The sequence below is a fragment of the Pristis pectinata genome, chromosome 2 (genome assembly GCF_009764475.1).
Source record: "Pristis pectinata isolate sPriPec2 chromosome 2, sPriPec2.1.pri, whole genome shotgun sequence".
NCBI lineage: Eukaryota > Metazoa > Chordata > Chondrichthyes > Rhinopristiformes > Pristidae > Pristis > Pristis pectinata.
The window spans coordinates 90,069,449-90,094,672 of NC_067406.1; the positions used below are offsets into that span (position 1 = coordinate 90,069,449).

At 42.6% G+C, this 25,224-nt stretch overlaps 1 protein-coding gene across 2 annotated transcripts in view; it reads left to right on the forward strand.

Annotated features, from left to right (window-relative positions):
- Nucleotides 1–3,485: 3,485 nt before the first annotated feature.
- The window catches only part of cnot6l (CCR4-NOT transcription complex, subunit 6-like), a 52,988-nt gene continuing 31,249 nt past the window's right edge, over nucleotides 3,486–25,224 (forward strand). The window contains exons 1-3 of one of the 2 annotated variants that reach the window (XM_052043355.1): nucleotides 3,486–3,630; nucleotides 22,926–23,048; nucleotides 23,819–24,005. In XM_052043355.1, coding sequence (XP_051899315.1) covers nucleotides 22,937–23,048; nucleotides 23,819–24,005 — 299 coding nt within the window. In that variant the 5' untranslated portion in view covers nucleotides 3,486–3,630; nucleotides 22,926–22,936. The remainder of the gene's footprint in view (nucleotides 3,631–22,925; nucleotides 23,049–23,818; nucleotides 24,006–25,224) is intronic. The other variant, XM_052043362.1, reaches the window with a different exon arrangement.

Sequence of the window (25,224 nt, forward strand, 5' to 3'; positions counted from 1 at the left end):
GATTGTGGAGGATTTTATCTTCCCCAATATTGACTGTGAGTGTCACAGTCCAAGGGGCTTAGATGGGGAGGAATTTGTAAAGTGCCTCCAGGAGAGCTTTTGATCTAATACATAGATAGTCCTTCTAGAGAAGGAGCTCTACTAGACTTACTCTTGGGAATGAAGCTGGGCGGTAGGGCAGTGCTTATAACTCTTTAAGTTTCAAGTTATGGGGACTGATGAGGATGATCCGAAAGTAATCGTCCTAATTTGAGCAAGGGGCAATTTCAACAACATAAGACAGGACCTGGAAAAGGTGGATTGGAAGCAGCTGCTTGTGGGTACAACAACATCCAACAAGTGGGAGTCTTTTAAAAGGGAGATAGTGAGAGTTCAGGGCCAACATGTTCCTGTGAAGGTGAAAAGTAAGGCGGCAAAATCAGAGAATCCTGGATGACAGGTACAGGCAAATGAAAACGGAAGAACTCCTTGATGAATGAAGAGAGAGTTGGAGAGTACTTTAAAAAGAAATTAGGAGGGTAAATATCATTGGCAGACAAGAATAAAGTGAATCCCAAGGCATCTATATTAAGAGGAAGAGGGTAACCTAGCGAAAGAGTGTGTAGAGCCAGTGGTGTGGCCGAGGTTCCAAATGAATACTTCTCATCTGTATTCACTAAGGAGAAGGGCATTTAGAGGGAGAGTTCAGGGAGAGGGACGGTGACGTCCTGGAGCATGTTAGCATTACAAAGCAAGAGGTCCCAAATGTCTTAGGATGGATAAACATCCAAATGAAAGGAAAAACAGGTGGGACCTGAGCTGTATTCCTGAAGACCACAGTGAATGTTGGGACAAATAACATAAAAATAAGGGAGAGAAAGCAGGAGTTATGTGAATAAGGCAGTACATGACATACTTGGACAGGACAAAAGCTATGTTAAGTGACCTGCCTACATTGAAAATAAAACATAGGCTGACGCTCAAATAAAAGATGGACATCCATCATATGGATGGGATTCCCAGATATCTAAGGATGGATAAATCATCAGGCTTTGATGAGGTGTATACCAGGCTGCAACGGGAGGCAAGGCAAGGTGGGAGATTGATGGGGCCCTGCCCTGACGCTTTTACAGGTCCAGCTTGTCAATCCTTCTATGGTACAAGTAAAATAGTATGGTGTTGGGGGTGGGGCTATGGCTCCCTCCATGTAGATCACTGGACTTATCTAACACCAGTATTTACATACTCCCTTTGCTTTTATGACCACACACACACACACACATTACTAGCTCTAGCATAAACCTTGGAACTGTTTCAAAATCAGTTTTGCTACAAACTGGGTATTATAGACATAGACATAGAAAACCCACAGCACAATTCAGGCCCTTCGGCCCACAAAGCTGTGCCAAACATGTCCTTATCTTAGAAATTACTAGGCTTACCCAATAGAGACATAGACATAGAAATAGAGACGTAGACATAGAAAATTATTGCTGTAATGATTTAAACTCTTAATAAAAGAGCTGTCAGTGGAAAGGGTTAATTCCTCTGCAGGTCCTGAAGAAGGGTCCTGACCCAAAACATTGACCGCCTGCTTTTCTCCACAAATGCTGCCTGGCCTGCTGAGTTCATCTAGATCCAGCATCTGCAGTCCTTTGTTTCTCTTAATTTCTCTGCACATCTACACTGCCAGCAAATTAAGCAATGGAATGTGAGTCTGGTATTATAATAAATTAATTATTTTACACTGCTGTTTGACTTTTAAAAACAAACACAACATCTATCTTGAGGATCTAAAATTAAGTAGATAATTTAACATCATAACTAACATCTTTAATCAATCAAATGTATACTTCTTTCTTATTTGACAAAACCTCTGTGTGGGCAAAGTTAATCCAAAACAACAGCTCTGAACTGCAGTAACTGAATTAAACTGCACTTAAAGGTATGTTTGAATTATAAGTAAACAATTTCAGTTTAGACTGGATGAAATTAATTTCGCTATCCACCAAACGTCAATCGCTCAGTCTCTCTGAAACATGCCTATAACTGACCGTGTCCAGTTTGCATCTAATCTTGGGATGCAAGTTCCACTCTTCACTTTATCAGGCATTTTCTCCCAATCAGGCCTGGGGTCTTTAACCCAAAGCAAAGCCTGGATGTCATTCCCATCCATATGATGGATGTCCATCCTTTATTTGAGCTTCAGCCAGAAATCAGCATCCTATGTTTTATTTTCAATGTAGGTAGGTCCCTTAACATAGCTTTTGTCCTGTCCAAGAATGTCATGTGTTGCCCTATTAACATAACTCTTGTTTTCTCTCCCTTTTTATGTTATTTGCCCCAACATTCACTCTGGTCTTCAGGATTACAGCCTCAGGTCCCACCCATCTTTCATTTCATTTAGTCTATTAACCTTTTGTGCTTTTCTCTGAACACTCTGTTACTGACCTGGAGGGACTCCAAGAGTCAGAACAGTTTGGAACATTGTGAATGGAGTCAGGACTTAAAGGGTTATCTCTGGAGATTGGGTTGGGTAGATAGGAGGTTCAGCTTCAGACAATCTTGAAGAAAGGGATCAGGAATTTGAGACTTGGGGTAGAGCAAGGTTGGGTAGGTGGTCAAAAAATTTTGTTGGACCTAACTGACAGAAAAGAGTCATGAGCTAGGTAGGTCTGGTCCTCAATTTATATAAAACTAGGCCTTGTTTCTTTTTAAGGCTGCTTCTGTGTGAGCAGCTCGTGCCATTTGTGAACCATAGATGCCCAAGAGAATTCTGCGCAAATAACATCAAAATGTGACCTCCAACTGCATGCACTTCATACAGGTGGAGGATCCAGAACAATTTTAACAGCAAAGCAACTGCTGCACAAAGGAGCTGATTGTGGTTGGTTATTGTGTTCTAGATTAAATTCCTTTGTGCAGTGTACAAAAACAGTATGATATCTGACTCATGTACCTCAATTAGGTCTCAGTTGGGTAAATGTACAGATGGTGTGTGTGTGTATATATATATATATATATATATATATATATATAAACAATTATCATGTATATAGTGTATACATAGCATATACATTGTGTGCAGTTTGTATGTGGGCCACAGCATGTGTCTATATTGTTTGGACGGTCTATCATGTATATTGGGCACCCTACATTAGTGCACAGTGTACATATTAAGCACAATATATTTTGTCCATGTTGTTTATTTTGTGCACATTATGTATATATTGCAGTTTATATATATTTACAGTGCATGCCATGTATGCATAATGTGCTATATATATTGTGCGTACACATCTATTGTGCACATGCTGTGCGTATGTTACACAGTTTACTTATAGTCCAATGTGTTCATATTGAACATAGTGTGCACAGACCACACACATTGTATATTGTGCAATGTGTGTATATTTTTAACACCCTATGCTCAGGGTGTACGGAATGCATTATACCACGCACACACTGTGCATATTGTGTACAGGTAGTGGGAGGAGTAAGTGAGGCGGCTGTCCGCTTGCTGGCGGAGGTAGCGCCATGACAGCGGCTCAGTGAGTCGGCGCGGCCTGGGTTGGGCTCGGTGCCTGGCGGCCGCCTTTCACTATCGGTGTCTCCCGCCCTGCGGAGATGTGAGCGCCACAGTAGCCGAAGGTGAGTGCGGGGCCGGGGACTCGGGCAGCCTTGCTCCTGCCTGACTCCGGTCACCAGCCCGGGAGTTGGGGAAATTCCGAGGCCTCGGGATCAGCCAAGGCCGAGTTTAAAGCAGGCCGGAGGAGGAGGGAGGGAAGTAGCGGCCGGGGCTGGTTGAGCAGCCGCGGTTTGAGTCCGACCCCGTTGTGAAGGCCGCGGGGAGTCCGGTGCGGGCCGGGCCTCCTGCTGCTGCTGCTGCCGCCGCCGCTGCCGCCGCCGCCGCCGAAACTGATCCAATGTCCTGCGGAAAGTTGAGTCTGGAGGCCTTGTGCCTCTTGCTTTATCTTGGTGTCCGCTCCACGCAGCAGATCCATCAACCTCATCCCCAAAGGATGGAGAGGGAGGGGGAAAAAAATAAACTTCCTCTCTGTGAGTGAGTGAGGAGTTTTGGAGTTTGACTTGTTTGGCTGGAGATGTGTCCCAGGGCCCAGTACACGGGGGTTGGGTTATCACAACGGTTGAAGAAAATAGCGAGGAGAATAGAAAGGTTTTTAATCATTTTATTTTTATGTTTTAGGCTGTTCTAGAGATGACGCTGTATATGTTTGTGTAATACTTTCAATTGCCTCCGGGTTCTGCCTTGTGAGGATTAAGAATACCCACAAGTTTTCATTCACCACGTCTGCGAAATTATTACTATGAATTCAGCTATGCCTCAGTTGATACCGCCGTTTCTGAGGTCAGATGGCTGGAAAGTAAGAAATAGGAACAGCAATAAACCATCCAGCCCATTGAGTCTGCTCTGCTAGTCGTAAAAATCATGACATGCCTTTACCTCGGCACCATTTACCAATTTGTCCCCATCTCTTGATTCCCTAAATGTTAAACAAAAAATTGATCAGTGTTTTCAATGAGTACTAAAACCAAGACTCCACAGCCCTCTCAGAGAATTCCAAAAATCCTCCACCCTCTGGTTGAAGGAATTTCTTTTGATTCAATCCTAAATGCCCTACCCCTTAATTTGAATCTGTGTCTATTGGTACTAGACTCCTCAGATAGGGGAAGTATCCTCCATGCATTAAGACTTTTAAGAATTTTGCAAGTTTCAATGAGATTTCCTCTCATTCTTCTAAATTGTAGAGAATAAAGTTCTAATCTACTCAATCTATCTTCATGTGGTAAATTTACCATTCTTGGAACCAATGTAGTGAATATTTCTACATTTCCTCTATCGCAAGTACATCTGCTCTTGGATAAGGATTGTATACTGTTCTCCAGGTGCAGTCTTATCAAGATTCTGTACCATTAAAGTAAGACTTTGTTATTCCTGTAATTCAAAGACTAACAAACTATTTGCCCTCTTAATTGCTTGCTGCATCTGCATATTGGTCTTCAATGACTTGTGTACAAGCACACCTTGGACCCTTTGAATGTCAACAATATCCAATCTCTCACCATTTAATAAATTCTTTGCTTTTCTGTGTGTTCATCAAATTGGATGAACTCACATTTATCCAAATTCCATGTCCTCACCCACTCCCTCAGCTTGTCTACATCCCCTTGAAGCCACTTGCATTCTTCTTACTCACAATCCTACCTAGTTTAGTATCATCGGCAAACTTGAAAATAAAATAATTTTTCCCCTCAGAAACAAAGATTTGACTAGATTACATCGAGCATAGAACAGTATAACCCAGGAACAGGCCTCTTGGCCCACGATGACTGTACTGAGCATGATGCCAAATTAAACTAATCCCTTCTGCTTGCACACGATTCGTATTCCTCCAGTCCCTACATATTCATGTGCCCATCTAAAAACCACTATGGTATCTGCTTCTGCTTCCACTACCACCCCAGGCACCTACCACTTTCTGTGTAAAACAAAATTGTGCTGCACATCCCCTTTAAACTTCCCCCTCTCATCTTAAAGCTATGCCCTCCAGTATTTGACATTTCTGCCCTGGGCAAAAGGTAGCGGCTGTCTACTCTATCAGGTCTCCCCTCAGCCTCTGATGCTCCAGAGAAATCAATCCAAGTTTGTCCAACTTGGATTGAGGGAATTAGCTATAACATAGATTGTTATAGCTAATACCCTCTAATCTGGGCAGCAACCTGATAAACCTCTCCCAAAGCCTCCACACCCTTCCTGTAACAAGGTGACCAGAACTGCACGCAATACTCCAAGTGCGGCCTAACCAAAGTTTTATACAACTGCAACATGACTTCCTGACTCTTATACTCAATGCTCCTGGTGATGTAGACAAGCATGCCTTGCACCTTTACCACTCTGTCTACTTGTGTTGCCACATTCAGGGAGGTAGCCGTCTGTACATCAATACTGTTAAGGATCCTGCTGTTAACTGTATACTTTCCCCTTGCATCTGACATCCCAAAATGCAACACCTGACACTTGCCCGGATTAAACTCCATCTGCCATTTCTCCACCCATAAATATAACTGATCAATATCCTTCTGTATCCTTTGACGGCCTTTTTCACTGTCCACAGCTTCACCAATTTTTGTGTTGTCTTCAAACTTACTCACCTTCCCACCTACATTTTAATTGAAGTCATTTAAATATATATATATATATATATATATATATACACACACACATATATGAGAGGCAGAGGTCCCAGCACTGATCCCTGCAGAACACCACTGGTCACAGACCTCCAGCCAGAATAATACCCTTCCACCACTACCCTCTGTCTTCTATGGGCAAGCCAATTCACTGTGGATCCCATGCATCTTAATCTTCCTGATCAAGCTATTATGAGGGACTTTGTCAAACACCTTAATAAAGTCCAGGTAGACAACACCTACTGCCCTGCCCTCATCAATCACCTTGGTCACCACCTCAAAAGAAAAACTTGATCAAGATTGTGAAAAATTGAAGCCCTAGCACTGATCTTTGTGATTACCCCCTCTAAGTTACACCCAGCCAACCTGAAAACACTTTGTGTATTCCTACCCTTTGCTTTCTGTCGGATAACTAATTTTCAATCCAAGGCAGGGTATTACTCCCAATTCCTTGTGTTTTAATATTGGTGACATAACCTCCTGTCCAGGAGGACTTTATTGAAAGCCTTCCAAAAATCCAAATACACCACGTGTAGTGTTTCCTTATTCCATATGTTACATCCTTAAAGAAATTCAGCAAAGTAGTTAAAGTTGATTTTTTTCATAAATTCATGTTGGTTTTGTTTAATCTTTTTCAAGGTGTTTTGTTATAATATCCTTCATTGTAGACTCCAGCATTTTCCCTGCTGCTGATATTAGGCTAACACGTTGATAATTCCTTATTTTCTCTCCCCACCTATCTTAAATCTCGCAGTTGCATTTGTTACCATCTAATTCCAGAATCTATAGAACTTTGTCGGATGATAAAGCAGCTATTAATGCTTAAACCACTTCTTTCATGATTCTGGGATATAAATCCTTTGGATTTATCAGCTTTCAATCTCAGCAATTTGTCTACTATTATCTGACAAAAGCTTAGTTCCTTTGTCATTTCCTTTATCCCATTGTAAATTCTCCTGTCTGTAAGGCTCCATACTTGTGCTCACCAGTCTCTTTTTACAAGTCCTTTGAATATGTATTTATGTTTCTTGCCAGTCAACTCTTGTATTCTTTTTTGCATTACTTTATCAATTTCGTGGTTGTGTGTTCCACTCCAGCAACTTGAGCACAAAAATCTGCACTGACGCTGCACAGGGTACTTAGCATTGTTGGAAGTGCTGTCTTTCGGATGAGATATTAAACAAATGTATGTTGCTGGTAAAAGATCCCATGGCAGCATTTTGTTGAAGAGCAGAGCTGTCGTGGTCAACACTTAGCATTACCAAAATATCTTATCAGGTCATTTTCACATTGCTGTGTGTAAATTGGCTGCCAGGTTTCATACATCACAAATCATTTCAAAATTTCATTAATCAATTATTCGTTGCCATCTGCCAAGGATGTTCTGAGAGAATTTATTTTTAAAATCTGAACTCTATCAATAAATCTGGTGGAGAGATGTGGGTACTGATGATGTGGAAGCGCAGGGGGTTCCAGGTTTAAGTTTCACCATTAACAGCAATGCACTTAAGTGTGCAAGGCCTTTTTTATTTAAACAAAATGCTATTGCAATCCAGGGTTCTATGTCAAGAGTTACAGAAGATAAGTTGGTATCTGTTGGTAAATCTATTTTGAGTTCATTGCTATTTTGGCAACCACATTGGAAGAAGGATGTTAAAGCAATAGAATGGGAACAGCACAACTGCACAAAGATGGAGGGTGAACTACAGGCTCTTTCAGGGGTCTTGAATAAAGGGATGTGGAAGATTAAGCATGTTTGAGGACATAAGAAACGGGAGCAGGAGGAGGCAGTCTGGATCTTCAAACCTGCTCCATCTTTCATCAAGAGCATGTTGATCTTTTACTTCAGTCCTGTTTTCCTGCACTATTTCCATTTCCCTTGATTTCTTTAACGTCCTTACATGTATTGATCTTTCTTGAATAAGCTTAATGACTCAGTCACTCAATCCCTTGGGGCAGAGAATTCCAAGGATTCATTATCCTCTGAAGAAATGTCCCACTCCTTATTCTGAGACTGTGACCACTAGTTCTGCACATCTTAGCCATGAGAAGTATCCTCCTCACATCCACTCTGTTGAATCTTGAAAGTTTCAATTATGTTGCCTCTCATTCTTCTAAACTCCAGAGAATATAGACATAGTCTATTAAATTTCTCTTCCCTCTCTGGCATATACGTCCCATTTTATGGGACGATATAATACCAAAACAGTAGAAGGTACTTTTGGTATGGTCTTACCAAGGTCCCATGTAATTGTACTAAGATGTCTTCTGTACTCAAGTCCTCTCACTTGGTTATAAAATATCAAGATTCAAATTAGAGAGTGGCAAATATTTCTTCTGCATAAAGGTGGTGCAAAGCATTATTAGAGTTAATGGTTGAAACAGAGACTATGCTAGGAGGCAGGTGAAGGAATATATAAATAGCTAGTGTATAGGATAAGGGCCACTGCTGTTGGGATAAACATGGACTGATCAAGTTGACAAGCATATTCCTTTATTGCAATTTTGTGTAATTCTGTTTAATATGTCACAGGGGGAAGCCAATCTTAGTCAGCATAGTACTGTAAAGTGACTCTACCCAGTGCCTTGCTGCTCACCTAACATTTGAAACTGATTGTTATAACAGCTGGTTGTGGGATTGTTAAGTGTTCAGCTCCCTGGCGTTCTTTTTAAATTAGATTCGATTAAATTAGCTGACAAGTGGAGTTTGCACTGCCACTGCAAGCAGCTGTTGAAGTAACCAGGTGGAAACGTCTTTCACTCTTGGATAGTTTAAGATGCAGAACAAAGCACAGTGCCAATTAATATTAAAGTTTCATGGTGTAATGCTTCTGTTATAAAATAACATGGCCTGACCAGGAACCATGCCTTAGCAGAACTTCTTGTAAAACAATGTCTTGTGGATATTAATGTCCTTGCCATTTGGAGGTTACTATTGCATATGCAAATTTCTGTATTTCATTTCCCATCTGATCTTCAGTTAATCTGAGTAAATCATTGCAATTATATTTTGTGCCTCTGAAAGGACATTGCTACTGTTGTTGCAGAAATTAACATGTTAGCTGCATAACAATTCATTTAAATATTGAATAATATAATGCTGTATATAATGTAAATTTTGTTCCTGTGTCTTATGGTCTATTTATGGATAGCTTGGGTTGTGGAGCACTGTTATGAATACATGTACAAATGTTCTGTACATGCGCAATGTGTCCCTTTTAAGCTCCAGCATAATCAGGTTAATTGTATTTTCTTGTGAATTGTTTGAATACATCAGAGATAAATAAGGTGCTTATACATTTTATTTGACTTTCAATTTGATGTCAGGATAGAGAAAGTTTTAGCATATTCAAGTATGATAATGAACTGTGACTTCACAGAGACACCCAGGTGCTTCAGAGAACAGTTGAAGATGATAAACTTGGTTACTTTGTTCCTACCAGCAAAGAGCAAGCATGCAAGAAGAGCAATATGAGAATAGATGGAGGAAGTGACTGAGGGGATGGAAGGAGAACCAGTTACTGATAATGGTCATTTTGGTTAATGTTGTGTTAGGGACAGAGAAGTACTAGTGAACCTTGTAATGCATGCAGTGTATGGTGATAAAGGTTTGATATAACTTAAACAAAATGTGCTTCCTTATCTACATTGTTTCCTAGTCTTGTAGTGTCACGAATTTTAAAAAATCTAATTTCCTGTACTTGCCTGCTCAATGATCTTGTCCCTCTGTCTCGGTGACCTCCTCTGCCCTACAGCTGGATGAAAGCTTTTGAGTTCTGTGAATGTGAGCCCTTCAACATTTCCACTGTCCTTTGCCTCACGGTTGGAGGTTGTGCCTTAAACATTTGAGACCAAACCTCTCGAATTCCTTAACTAAGCCCTCTACTTTTCCCTTTCTATCAGACTTTTAAAATGTGTCTTGATAAGTCCTTACAATGTTCAGAATTTTCTCTGAGAGCTCCAGAGAAGCACTTTGGAATATTCTGATTAATTAAAGATGCTTCAAAATATTTTTACATTGTACTTACGGATAATGATTGCTTTTATGGCAGCAAGGTTCATTGTCCGTTGTGCAAATTTATAGAAGTTAAGGCAAGATAATTTGCCTCGGAAAAATATCTAACGTTTATAACTTGTATTTTTTCCTCAATAAAATATAGTTTGGATTTTGTATTTTGTATTCTACATCTGCAAGGACCTGAGATGTAGCAAACAAAATCATTTTGTGATGTTCAGTGGTAAATACTAGTTTCCATGTTCTCATAGAGAAAAAAATACCATCCTCTTCAACGTTCAGCTGTCTATTTTTAATGCATGTTATCAGTTTTGGCCAAATCCATTTTTTAATTTATTGACTTAAAAAAATGTGATTATATGTATGAGGGCAGGCCTTCCAGTCCCAACTTCCTTGCATTTTGGAAAAAGTAGATTTTTCTGAGAGAAATTTTCACATTTCTGTCATCCTTTTTTTTGCAAAGAATTGCTTCCTAGCTTCTCTAACGAGAGGCTTTGTTTCTGTTTTAAAATTCTGTACAGTTATCCCACAATCTTCTTCCTGGATCAAATGATCTGTAAGCCTTCCCCTCTGCTCCTTTCAAAATTTTAAGAACTTCAATTAAGTTATCCTTCTACTTTTATTTTCCAGTAACTCTCATGCTAGTTTATGTACTCACCTTGTAACATTGTGGTGCACTGGTGCTGCACTCTTTCCAAGGTCAGTGTATCCTTAGTCAGGTGTGATGCTAAGAACAATACACAGTACTCCAGATATAGTCTGGCAGGCATGCGCTATAACAAAACTAACTTCCATTTTTATATTATAACTCTTATTGTAAGTGTTGATATTACATTGATTTTTTTAAATTTCCGCCTACTACATTTTCCGGCATCTGCAGATGATTTTTAAAATTTCATTCATTACATTTTACTGATCTCCACACACGCAAACTTGAATCTGTTTGCATTCCAATGTTGGTAATTCTTCACAGGTGAACTAATATTGATTTTTCCCTTTACTGATGCAGCTGTAACACTTACCTGCTCTGAAATCTGTCTGTCACAGTTTCACCCACGTGCTTAATCTGTGAATGTCACTTTGAATTTTATGTTCCTCTCTCCATTAATAACTACGTCATATTTTTCATAATTACTCTCAGCAATTTATCTCAGCCAAAATTACTTCTGCTTCTATTCATTTTATTTAGTTACACAGAGTACTTGTTGTAAGAGATTTTTTCTTTGTGTGCATGAGTGACCTTTTCACCTTCCACTGTCAGTAATTGGTGTGGGTATTTAATAACACTCAAGCAAAATGAAATGCTATTTTGACACTTGGGGCATACCAAAGGGATGGTGTAGAGAGCTTCGTGTCACAGTGCTGTTTCTGATCTGCTGTGACTTAATGGCACTAATATTGCTGAGTACAGCTTTCAGTCCTAACTACCAAGAAGTGTACCTTCCCTTAATTTTATTTATGACCAATCAATGTTCTGTTACATTGGATATACCAAGAAAAATTGCCTCTAGTTCCACATACTCAAGCTCAAAATGCTTGAGCTTAAAGAAGCAGCTGAAATCACAGCTGGGGTCACAGGAGGCTAGGAATTTGCTGAATTGTGCATTCCACAAGATAGTCACCTTGCAGGACAACAGATATATTAAGAGGATAGCTATGGGTGGCTATTTGGTAGAGGAGAGGTGGACAGTGAAGAAATTTTTTGGGAGTACATTCTGGATATCAGCTACAACAGCAACTTCCTAGGCAAGCTTGGGGAAATGAGAAGAAAGTTGATCAGCAGGAACTCAGAGTAGTAATTTCTAGATAACCCAACATAGTCATGCATATAGATGAAGGAGAATAAGAAAAATTGACGTGAGATTAGATAAATGGTGCAGGATTGAGGACTTACGTTTCTTTGGTATGGGATCTGATCAAGAAGGACATGTAGTCTTGTCTTGTGGGCATGCTGGGGGTAATGTCTTAATGGAGGTTAGCTGGTGTGATGGAGGAACATTTAATTGAGTTTGTGTGTGTGTTTGGGGGTGGAGTGGATTGTTGGTGGATTAGGGAAGGGGATGACTTTAGTATGAAACATTGAGAAGAGAAACAGGTGACATTAAAGAATAGTTCTGGGATGAGATAGATGGAGGTCAAAAGCAAAGTAGTCTTGGATACATTAGTACTTGTGGTGTGGGAAGCTGCAAGCACACATTGCAATGAGACATTGAGTACAAAAGAAAAAAGTTATGCTAAAACTTAAAATATATTACGCCTAAGCTGAAGTATCATGTTCAGTTATGGGCACCGTACTTTTGGCAGGCCATCAAGTTCTTAAAGATGATGCAAAAGAGTGATATGAGGTGTGATGTCTTCTTCAGTAATATATCATTCTGTGATCAGTAAAGTGCACTGAACAGCATTCATATATTTATTCTGAGAAATTGGGTACACTCCACACTTAAATTATGTTCTGTCACCTCTGGACTAATATACCGCACTCAAACTTTGGGGAGAGGCTCAAATCTTTTTATGTTAAATGAAAAGACAAAAAAAGACAATACATTATTATTTGGGAAATGTACATTTAAGCTTGCTTTGCTCAACAATTTGGGCATTAAAAAATTCAGTCTGAGAAAAAAGTGAGTTTTTAATAAATGTAAACAGATCTTTTTAAATTAAGCTTGTATTGGCATGCACAAGATCTTTGCGGTTTTGAATCCAAATAAAAATGACCTATTTTGTCAGAAGAACCCTGCCAATTGTTGACTTTGTTTTGTTTCTAATCATTTTTACAACCACATTTGCAAAGAAAACTTGTGTGAAATCTCTGTCTCTATGTGACATCTTGCTTCTAAATTTGCTTCTGTGGACAGAACATTGTTTGATTTAACAGATGTAAAAATGTTGCTTGAATGTTGGATGGCATAGTGGCACAGCTAGTAGCATTGCTACCTCATAGTGCCAAAGACCCGGTTACATTCTTGGCATTAAGTGCTGTCTGTTTGGAGTTTGTGCATTCTCCTGTGACTGAGTGAGTTTCCTCCGGGTGCTTCAGTTTCCTCCCACATCCCAAAGATGTGCAGGTTGGTTGGTTAATTGGCCACTGCAAATTGCCCTTAGTGTGTAGGTAAATGGTAGAATCTGGGCAGTTGGTAGAATGTAAGGAGAATGGGATTAATGTAGTATTGGTGTAAATGGGTGATTAATGGTCGGTGCGGACCTGGGCCAAAGGGCCTGTTTCTGTGCTGTATCTCTCTGTGACTAATAAATTCGGGATAATATGTGTACTCATCAGCAAGAAGGCGCACAAAAAACAATTTTTATTTGTCTGTCTTTTTAACCTCAAGTAGCAACAATTAATTTATAATTGATTTCAGGATAAACGTGTTATATCTTTCCATAGTTGGGTAGATGAGTAAATTTTTGTTCCAGTGTGGTTAAGCTTGATAGATTTATAAGTTTTATTATTGTGGCCATCTGATTTTGTGAAAGTGCTTTCTGCTCATGATCATTGCCTTGTTATATAATGTGAGTTTTGTTGTGCATTGAAGTTTATAAAACCAGCCCCTGCAAAAAAAAAAGCACTTTTTGAGAGGTGAAATTGTGGCGACTCACCGTCTAGTCGGGCGAACCGGCTCGGCAGTCGGGTCGCGCGGCGTCGGAGCGACGAGGCCCAAGATGGCGGCGGGCCTCGTCTTTCCGAGCGACGGGGAGGGCCCGCACAAGGCGGGAAAATAAACCAGTTCTGTTTGGCAATCCTCCGAGTCGAGTCTTGTTTTATTCCGCGGTAGCAACCGCTACATTGGTGACCCCGACGGTCCAAACGGCTTTTGGACCCGCGAAATGGACGACAACGCAGCAGCCAACGCAGTGGCCCTCAAGCTGCCCGCCTTTTGGACACTTCGGCCCAGCGTCTGGTTTGACCAGGCCGAAGCGCAATTCCACCTTCGGCAGATCACCTCCGACTCCACGAAGTACTACCATGTGGTTAGCTCTCTGGACCAGGAGACAGCCGCCCAGGTTGGAGACTTCATCCAGTCGCCTCCGGAGGAAGATAGGTACCCGGCTTTCAAAGATCTTTTGATCCGGACCTTCGGCCTCTCCCGTTGTGAGCGCGCCGCCCGCCTGCTTCATCTGGATGGCCTGGGGGACAGATCCCCATCTGCCCTAATGAATGAGATGCTGGCATTGGCCGAGGGACACAAGCCATGCCTGATGTTCGAACAGGCCTTCCTCGAACAGCTCCCCACTGACATCCACTTGTTGTTAGCTGATGCCGACTTCAGCAACCCCCGTGAGGTGGCTGCCCGGGCAGCTGTCCTGTGGAGGGCCAAGCGCGAGAGCGGTTCGTCCGTCAGTCAAATCACCAGGCCGCGAGCCCAACGCCCGCCTCGCCCGCCTCACCCGGCCCCAGCAACCGAGCAGCCACGCCCCAGGAACGCAGACGACGACACGGGTGACCAGCTGTGCTTCTACCATCAGAGGTGGGGTGCGGAGGCCCGTCGATGCCGCCCACCCTGCAAGTCAGGGAAACGCCAGGGTCAGCCGCCGCTGATGGCTACGGCAGCTGGCCGCCGACAGAGCCTCCTCTTCGTTCAGGACAAGAAATCTGGACGGCGTTTCCTCGTTGATACTGGAGCGGAGGTCAGTATTTTGCCCCCGACAGGCCGCGACACTCGTGACAGGCCACCAGGTCCTCTACTCAATGCCGCCAACGGTACAACGATACGGTCTTTCGGCACCCGTACGCTTCAATTACACTTTGGCGGCAGCCGTTTTACCTGGACCTTTACCCTTGCCACCGTCGCCCGACCACTCCTAGGCGCCGATTTCCTTCGGGCCCACAACCTGTTAGTCGACCTGCGAAGGAAGCGGTTAGTCCACTCTAGCACTCTCCGGACCTATCCCCTGGGAGAAATCAGCCCACCAGCCCCGCGCCTGGACTCCATTACCCTTTCTGGCGACGATTTCGCCAGGCTCCTAGCCGAATTCCCATCGATTTTGGCACCTTCGTTTACAAATTCCCGGCCCACACATGGGGTACGACACCACATCATTACCACAGGGCCACCCCTTCATGCCCGAGCACGACGATTACCTCCAGACAAGCTCCGCCTGGCAAAGGAAGAGTTCCATCACATGGAGGAGCTGGGGATTGTTCGCAGGTCAGACAGCCCCTGGGCCTCCCCCCTGCACATGGTCCCCAAAGCCACCGGAGGGTGGAGGCCCTGCGGCGACTACCGCAGGCTGAATGACGCCACCACCCCGGACCGCTATCCCATCCCTCACATCCAGGACTTCGCAGCGAACTTACACGGGGCCCGCATCTTTTCCAAAGTGGACCTCGTTAGGGGATACCACCAAATCCCGGTCCATCCGGATGACGTCCCCAAAACTGCGATTATCACCCCATTCGGCCTGTTCGAATTCCTTCGGATGCCGTTCGGCCTTAAGAACGCCACGCAGACCTTCCAGCGGCTGATGGACGCGGTAGGCCGAGGCCTGGACTTCGTGTTCATTTACTTGGACGACATACTGATCGCCAGCCGTAACCGCCAGGAACACCTTTCCCACCTCCGCCAGCTGTATTCCCGCCTCCGCGATTTCGGCCTCACGATTAACCCGTCCAAGTGCCAATTCGGACTTGACTCTATCGATTTCCTCGGCCACAAAATCACCAGCGACAGGGCAACACCCCTACCCGTCAAGGTGGATGCTATCCGCCATTTTGCCCGCCCCGACACAGTCAAAGGCCTACAGGAATTCCTTGGGATGGTCAACTTTTACCATCGTTTCATCCCTGCAGCAGCCCGTATCATGCGCCCTCTGTTCTCGCTGCTGGCTGGTAAGGGCAAGGACATCACCTGGACTGACGAGGCTGCGGCTGCTTTCGTTAAGGCCAAAGACACCCTGGCAGACGCCACGATGCTGGTACACCCTAGGACTGACGTCCCGACTGCCCTCACGGTAGACGCGTCCAACACCGCGGTGGGTGGGGTACTGGAACAGCTACTCGAAGGCCGCTGGCAACCCTTGGCGTTTTTCAGCAAACACCTTAGACCGCCCGAACTGAAGTACAGCGCTTTTGATCGGGAACTTCTAGCGCTGTATCTGGCGGTCCAGCATTTCCGATACTTTCTAGAAGGCAGGCCTTTCACCGCTTTCACCGATCATAAGCCTCTGTCCTTTGCCTTCTCCAAAGTCTCCGATCCCTGGTCAGCTCGTCAGCAGAGACATTTATCCTACATTTCCGAGTTCACAACTGACATCCAACATGTCTCTGGAAAGGATAATGTCGTTGCTGATGCACTTTCCAGACCAACCATCCACAACCTATCCTTGGGTGTCGACTACACGGCCCTGGCTGACGCACAGCAAGCCGACGACGAACTGCCCAGCTACAGAACCGCAGTCTCGGGTCTGCAGCTCCGAGATTTCTTGGTTGGTCCAGGTCAGCGGACCCTACTTTGCGACGTTGCGACTGGTCAGCCCCGCCCTATTGTCCCTGCAGCCTGGCGGAGACGCGTTTTTGACTCGGTACATGGGTTGGCGCACCCATCCATCAGATCTACTGTCCGACTGGTCGCCAGCAAGTTTGTCTGGCATGGCCTGCGCAAACAGGTCAGTGAGTGGGCCAGGACTTGTCTGCACTGCCAGACGTCAAAAATCCAGCGACACACCAAGGTCCCACCACAGCAGTTCGAGCCTACCCGTAGGAGGTTCGACCACATACACGTCGACCTCGTGGGCCCTCTGCTGGTTTCAAGAGGAGCCCGGTACCTCCTTACCATCGTGGACCGGTTCACGAGGTGGCCTGAGGCAACCCCCCTGACTGACATCACAACTGATTCCTGCGCCCGAGCGCTGCTCACAACTTGGGTCTCACGTTTTGGCGTTCCGGCCCACATCACTTCCGACAGAGGCACCCAATTCACTTCCAGTCTCTGGGCTGCATTAGCGAACCTGCTAGGGACGCAGCTGCACACCACCACGGCCTACCATCCTCAATCAAACGGGTTGGTGGAACGTTTTCACCGCCATCTAAAATCGGCCTTGATGGCCCGCCTGAAGGGTCCTAACTGGGTTGACGAGCTGCCTTGGGTCCTGCTCGGCATACGCACTGCCCCCAAAGACGACCTCCGCACTTCGTCAGCTGAGCTTGTATACGGGGTGCCACTAGTTGTCCCCGGGGATTTCATACCTGCCCTTCAGGACCAAGGGGAACAACCCCCAGCAGTTCTACAAAGACTGCGCGAGAAGCTCGGCGCCTTGGCCCCGATTCCCACCTCATGGCACGGTCAAGCCCCTTCCTGCCAGCCCAAGGAACTACGGGACTGTAAGTTTGTTTTCGTTCGCAGGGGCACACCTCGGGCGCCATTGCAACGACCATATGAGGGACCGTTCCGAGTCATACGGCATAACGGATCCACTTTTATTTTGGACATTGGAGGCAGGGAACAGGTTTTCACGGCGGACCGCCTCAAACTGGCCCATTTGGATCTGCAACAGCCTGTCGAGGTTGCCACGCCACGACGCAGAGGCCGCCCCCCTAAGCGGCAGCTGGCACAGCCCACGGACCTTGGGGACTGTCTCGCCGGTTCTGGGGGGGGTTGTGTGGCGACTCACCGTCTAGTCGGGCGAACCGGCTCGGCAGTCGGGTCGCGCGGCGTCGGAGCGACGAGGCCCAAGATGGCGGCGGGCCTCGTCTTTCCGAGCGACGGGGAGGGCCCGCACAAGGCGGGAAAATAAACCAGTTCTGTTTGGCAATCCTCCGAGTCGAGTCTTGTTTTATTCCGCGGTAGCAACCGCTACAAAATCATGAATGTTCTTAAATCACAAACTACAGCCTTCCATGCACCCAAGCCACTTTACAGTTTAACCCGTTGCAGAATTGTATTTGGGAAATTTCGCTGAGTTGGGATCACTGGTGCTTCCCTTTTATGCTCTCAAATTCTTGAGGTCAGTTTATCTCAGTATGAGGTAGCAATGTGCTTTGTGAAAAAGTAGTTACGTAGAATTGTAGTTCTTTACCCAGTATACCTATTGGCTTTTAAACCATTCTGGAATCTCTGGGCTTGAATATATGCATGACTTGTGTATTTCAGTAATGGATGCTTGTTAATAACTCTCAATTCTACTCAGGAACGTTAAAGTGCAGCCAAACCAATACACGTGGACTTGGCCAAACTTAAGCTCCTGCAAAAAACAGGAATTCGCTGACAGTTCAAATAATAGTCTCTAATAGCTACGAACATCAGCTTTTGCAACCATGGGGGTTTACAAATCAGAAGTTGCACATAACCTTGAATGTACCGAGTCTCTCTACAACTTCACATTGAACGTGCTGGGTAAGTGTAGGATGGCAAAGGACAGGAAAGAATAGCATCTGGTTATTGAGATGACCTTGCCCAAAGAAATATGCATTATCTCTGTGACTTAACACTTGGATAGCTTTGCAACAAGAAGAGTGGGTGTTCTCTTCCGCTATACTGTAGATGGTTGAACCAAGGAATAAAATAGATAATATAAGTATTCAACAGGTCAGGCAGTTTCTGTGGAGAGGGAAACAGTTAATGTTTTAAGTTGATGAGCTTTTGTATAACCTTTTTCATCTTGTAGCATTTTCACTTTGTCACTGTGGCTCTTGGGCAAAAAAATGTCCATTGCATAAAAGCCAGGAGCTGCAACTGTGAAGGAGGCACTTGGGGACAATGATATTGCAGGGTTGCATGAATTGGGAGAATAAAGAAGGAAGTGCAAGGGGTCTTTGGGGTGGGTGGGTAGACAAGAGACAAAGGTAGTGGTTTCTCCTTTACTCTGCTTTTGGTTTTCCTGCTTCCACATGACTTCAGGTTCTTGGAACTTCTCCCATAGCAGTTCTGTTAACAAAACCACAAGGATTTTCGACTGCAGGGACCCAGCCTTTGTATTTCCAATAACTTAGACATTTTGTAATTGGACCACATATTATCTGGTCAGAATTTGATCACTGATAGAAAATGGAAGTAAACATTGCATATTAAAGAATGTCCATTTGCTAATAGCATAGTTAAGTTACATAAAGAGTTGATAAGTCAAATTTTAAGAAAATCTTGAGTTCAGTTATTTGTGTTCTGAATTAGCTTGGGTTATACTGGGATTGCTGAACTCAACACATTGCTGGTACCCCAAAATTAGGAAATGAGGGAAAGGAATACTTTCTCTTCCTATTATTTGTCATCTGATTGATTTAGAAGCACTAATCTACTGCAGGGGCAGAGACTGAGATTACCCCTGCTCCCCACCTTACTTTGAAAACAGTTCTTTGTACAATACATTACTGCCATTTGGTTTAGCATTAAACATTTGACTTCAAAGCAAGACTGTTGTGTGTGCAATTACTCCTTTTTACACCCCCCGCCCCGAACAAGGAAATCAGTCTATCCCTTTCTACCTGTTCTTGCCTCCATCTCTCAATATTAATTATGAACATTAACTGCATGACGCGTTTCAAAATTTTCAACAAGCTTCGTTTGAACAATGTTGCAAACGACCAATGTTCTTTCTTCAGCTTTCACACTATTGTTATAGCTGACTGGTACTGAGGAGTCATGGGAAATTAGTCTGCGCAGTCAAACTGCGACTAATAAAAATAACTGTGGCGGTGGCAACAATATCCACAGACTGTAAGGAGGGGCTGAGGCTTTCAAATATAAGCTTTAATTATGGCTTTGCCTTATTCAATTTTTTTAGCTTTTAGCAGCATTTCACAAAAAAAATTGTTGCCTTTGGCTTAATTCTTAACAAAGTCAAAACAACTTATTTTTCTTCATTTGTGATTTAACAGGTGTTAAGTAAATATCAAGATTGGCACTCTCATAGCATGGTTCTGGGTGATATTGTGGCAGAATGCAATCCCTAGATTGTTCCTTTTTAAAAAAACTTGCACTGAAGTGTATCCTGTATAGAAACAGTCATGGTATTGATAGGACTAAACCTGTAACTAGGCAATAAATCAAGGTTTTAGCTAAGTACTTTTGTTTTATTGGGTCTCCTTCTCCAGTCTTTTCACATTGTATTCGTAGAATTGTGCAGCTGACATCTTGGGCCACCCTATCATTTCTTCGTATACCCTTTTCTACTGAGGCCATACATAACGTGAATGTGGAGATATTGATATACTGTCAGGAGTTGGCTTGGGTGGGGTTTCAATGTTACCTCAGGATCTCAGAAATTCAATTACTTCCTAATCCAATGTGGGCAAGGAAACCTGACTACCACCTAATGCTCTCTATCAGCTAAAGTTCTTAAAATCATTCTTAGAAGTTGTATCATTTAGGTCAAATTTTGTGGTTATAATGACAGTGAAATTGAAAGGGTTCAGAGCTATAACATTGTGAAGTGGGCAGCCTATTTTAGATATATGCACTTAAATGCTGAATTCCAGAAGTTCCTTCTACAAATTCCCTGGTCTTCCACGGTTTGTGTTTTGGAGTGTTCTCCAGGATAGTGGTGATGAGAGTTTCAGGGATTTACAAATTTGTGTTGTTGTAAAATATCTTAAAAATGTTACACTTTGATGAATGAGGTGTAAATATTTTTAATGGTGGATTGAACCTTTGTTATAGTTAGTGAAATCTCTGATCCTAACAGAAAACTAGTTTTAGGCATGTAGATTATTAATATCCTCACATTCCCTTTAATATTTTGCATTCTAGTATAATATTGTATATATGTACCAGTTTTTATTTTGTACACACGAAAATGTTTAGGATATTACTTGTGCATTTTATTTTTTGTTTGCTGTCAATGAATATTCTTTAAATGCGTCTTTCAAGTACACTGTACCTTGCAAAAATGGCTCTTTTCATTATTTTGCTGGTTAAAAACCCAAGTTCAAATTGTCAGTATGTTTTGAGAAAGAATTGGACCTCACACTGTCACCTTGGATATACCACTTTAATCCTCCTCAACTGACTAATGCCTTTCACTGTTTCTTATCATGTACCAATGTGGGCACTTTTCAATTGTATATACCTTCATTTCCCTACGTAGCTTTCTGTGGGGTATCTTATTGAATGGCTTCTGAAAACCCAAATAAAATAATTTGCTGACTTGAGAAACAAAGCCAATTGGTCCATCCAGGTTCCAGAGCTTGCTTCAATAAATGTTTTAGTGTCACTAATGCTTTCTTATCCTTTACAGATTTTTTTTCCTGTTGGCTCTGATTTGCACCTTATTTGTGATAGTATATTGACCTTCACAGCAAAACTCATGCATATTAAATGTTGATCATCCTTGTAAGTAATTGCCAGAGGAGCATTGTCATGTGAAATCGTTCTTTACTATCTTAAGGATCAAGGACTCTGGACACGAGCTTTGTAGACCAAAACTAGTTTAATCACAAAGGCAAACGCGGGACAGAATGGATGGGAAGAGACACACACTCACGCACAGGATACCATGAACACGAGAGGGGAATCGCAACTGGGGTAAAATACACACACACGCACACACACACAATAACAATGTACAACTTCAGGATATAACACTTCAATGCCTGACCCACACTAGCATTGGCCCTTAACGCTCCCTGAGTCTGAGTGTAATGCTCCCTGACCCTGAGTGAAATGCTCCCTGACCATGTGGTGATGCACTCTTACCAATGATCTCTGCAGCGTTGTCTCACTACTCCTGGGGTCGTCAAAGAGGAAGGGCTAGGGGATGCAGCCCTTTTTATGGTGCTAGGAGGCTGGGTGGAGCCCCACTGTTGTGATTTAAACGAGCCAATGGTGTGGGAGTCAAAGACAAAGGTTCCTGCCACAGCCAATGGTCAGGCAGGTTCAGAGACAAAGGGTACTGGTCAAGCAAGTTCAGAGGCAAAAGGTACTCTCACACCTGAGGGGTGGGTGGAGACGCACCTTGATTGACAGTAGTATCACTTCCAATCAGAGGAGCAATGCTGTCTTCCAGTCAGCGGGGGTTATTGTCGTTACTGTCACGTGACAGCCATGTGGATTTCTCACAACAAGCATGCTGTTAGAAGTCCGTAGAAAAATAAACATCCTTTAGGTTAAATTGTGAACCGAGCATACCTGTTTGCTCATGCTGACAATGAGGCAAGTTTTGCAACTGTTGACTTGTCTCTTAAATTTATTGCTTTGCTTCATATACAGTGAATCAGTTGTATGTGAAGGAACTATGGAACTGAGTGCCAATGATACAACCTTAAATAGCAGATTTTAAAAGTAGTTATAATTGAAATTTCCAGGCATTACGTAGTGCTTCTATTTTTAATGAGATGTCAAATAGCACTCCCCATTATTGGAATCAAAATAGTTCTTCCCTCCTAAATAATGCTACAAACAAACCTCAGTGGTTTGCATGCTCATAGCTGTATAGCTTAATTAGCACGTGAACAGCAGGAACTCTTCTGCTGTAAATTGAATTCGTAAAAAGGAATGCTCATGAGGGACCTAACGTGACTGTCAAATTGTCATTGTTTAATCCCTTTTAGGTAGTTGTATTCTGGTCCATCTGACCACATTGTAAAGAAAACTATATTAATACTTAAGTGTTTTGGCTGTATGTTGGAGTCAATACCCGAGTATTGAGATTGTGCAGATGCCAATTAAAGCTGCTAAATTTTATGTTGCATTGTCAGGTGATAGAAAATTTGCAGTTTATATATAGAAGTGGAAAAGAGCAAAGTGTTACCAGTTGCATTGGGAAACTGACAGTTTTTCTTTTCTAGATTTAATAGGAATGCCAAAAGAAAAATATGATCCAAAAGATCTACGTAGAATATATGCAATCATGTCATTAGAAGAGGCAGCTAATGGGAAGAAATCACACTGGGCAGAATTAGAAATCTCTGGTGAGTAGCTGTGGCTCTGCCAAATGCTGCCTTTCTTCCCTTGTGGGGTGCATGAATTTTTAGAGCATGTGGCATGTGCCAGTAGTTATTTGAAGCCCTGAATGTTAATGTTGTGAAATTTGAAATGTGAAAACTCATCTTTTGAAGTTTCTTTAAGGGTTAGTGTTCCTGTTCCATTTTAGAAACACATAGCACATGTAAAGCAACAGGTGCTCAGACTGGCAGGTTATTGTTTGAAAGTTTGTAGGTACAGTTGTCCAGTCACTCTGTAGATTAAATGCAGTTGGTTATTCATCTGAGAAATGCCCCATGTGTGTTGAACGGTTGATTTTGATTTTAATGGTACAAATGCCAAAAGTGGCATCCACACTCCAAGGCTGGGAGTGGAAAAATTCTACTTAATCTACTTTTGTCTGGTGTGTCATATGGAGTATGATTGGGCTTGACTCCTGCCTCATTTCAAGATTGTACCCAGCAAATATCTTAAACTGCAATAAAAGGTCCTTTGGCAAAATGAAGGTTAAAGCCAAACTGCTAAGGCGTTTATTCTGGATTTACAAAGGTGCCTTGGCCACAAGCCAGAAGTCTAGCCGGTTGCAAATATTTACATTAACTTGTGATTTTCTGTCAAGATGCAGATAATCTGAGAAATCTGGCTAACCAGCAACAAGTACTTTATGCAGCCAGTATATATGTGATTATTTTTAAAATTTTGACCTAGGTAAGCTCCCTGTAACATTTTTATACTTCTAAATTCTTTGTTCATGTAGGTAAAGTGAGGAGCTTGAGTACTTCACTGTGGTCTTTGACACACTTGACTGTACTGCATCTGAATGACAACAACCTTACACGCATTCCACCTGACATTGCCAAGCTCCATAATCTAGTTTACTTGGATCTATCGTCTAATAAACTGCGCAGTCTACCAGCTGAAATTGGAAATATGGTGTCACTCAGGTAAGTAATTAAGATCAATTTTCTGTAGAAGCACATCAGCAGCTGTAAGATTAGAGTTCATGTGGACTATTTAACTGTTCTGCAGTTCACAGCTGAATTATGCTGTGAACTATATGTATGTCTACAGTTGTGACTGAAGTCTTACTACTATATATAAAGATGATTTAAATAAGAATTTAATTAAGTGGTCATTTGATTTTCAATGCTGTAAGTTTTGTTGCTGCTGCTTTAGAATTTAAAAATTGCCTTTAGGATGCTTTAAACCACAATCTGAATGAAACATTCAAATCATCAGACTGGGAGGAATACGTTCCCATGTTCCAGATGTTCCTGTAGCTGAGTGCACATTGCTCTGTTTTGACTAGTAAAAATGAAGGTTGGATCTAACTGGTTTCTAACTTCGTGGGGCATTTGGAACTGCGATTCTCTTTTTAGCTTTTTCCTTTTGTTGTAGTTGCTCATCAGAAGACTTAAAAATGAAACTATACCAATTCAGAAGTTCCAAGAAACGAGTGGATGCATAAGGCCTGGTGAGACAGTAATGCAAAGTCCATTGAAACATAAAGCTTAAATCCCAAAGAAAAGAAGTCTCTTTCTCCTGTGCATCTATGGAATTAGAGGTGTGTACTAGAGTTCTGGAAGAATGCACTATCAAACCAACATACAAACCAAGTGCAGCATCACCAGGAAATACTCCAATGTTGATTCAAAAGTTGCAGTGCAAAAATGGAATTAAAACTTTTAGAAAAAAAGGCTACCTAGTAACAACATCAGCTTGAGGTATAAAAGTTGCTGAGATAATTTGGAACTTGTAGACCTAGAAGTGGGAAAAGAGAGTTACTGTACCTTAATCCTACACCATTTTGTTTTAAGAAAATGGGCTGAAGTCATTGCCTATACCTTCAGGATAACTAATGGGAAGAAGGGATGGGGGTGGTGGTGGTGGGGGAATTGGGCATACTGGAGAGGAAAGCCATCAATGAGGAACAAGAATATCTAGTTCACAAAGAAAGAAGTAGATGGCTCTCAAAGTTGCCTTTATTATGTATGGATTTTGTAGAATTTTTTTCCATACTGAAAGTCATGCTGACATTGTGTATCCTTCAATTCCCAAACACCTTATTTTACCTGAAAAAGTGAAATATCTTCATTTTACTATAATGTAAATGAATGCATGAGCAGCATTGGTAGCCAAGAAAGATGTCTGCTATGGTTACCA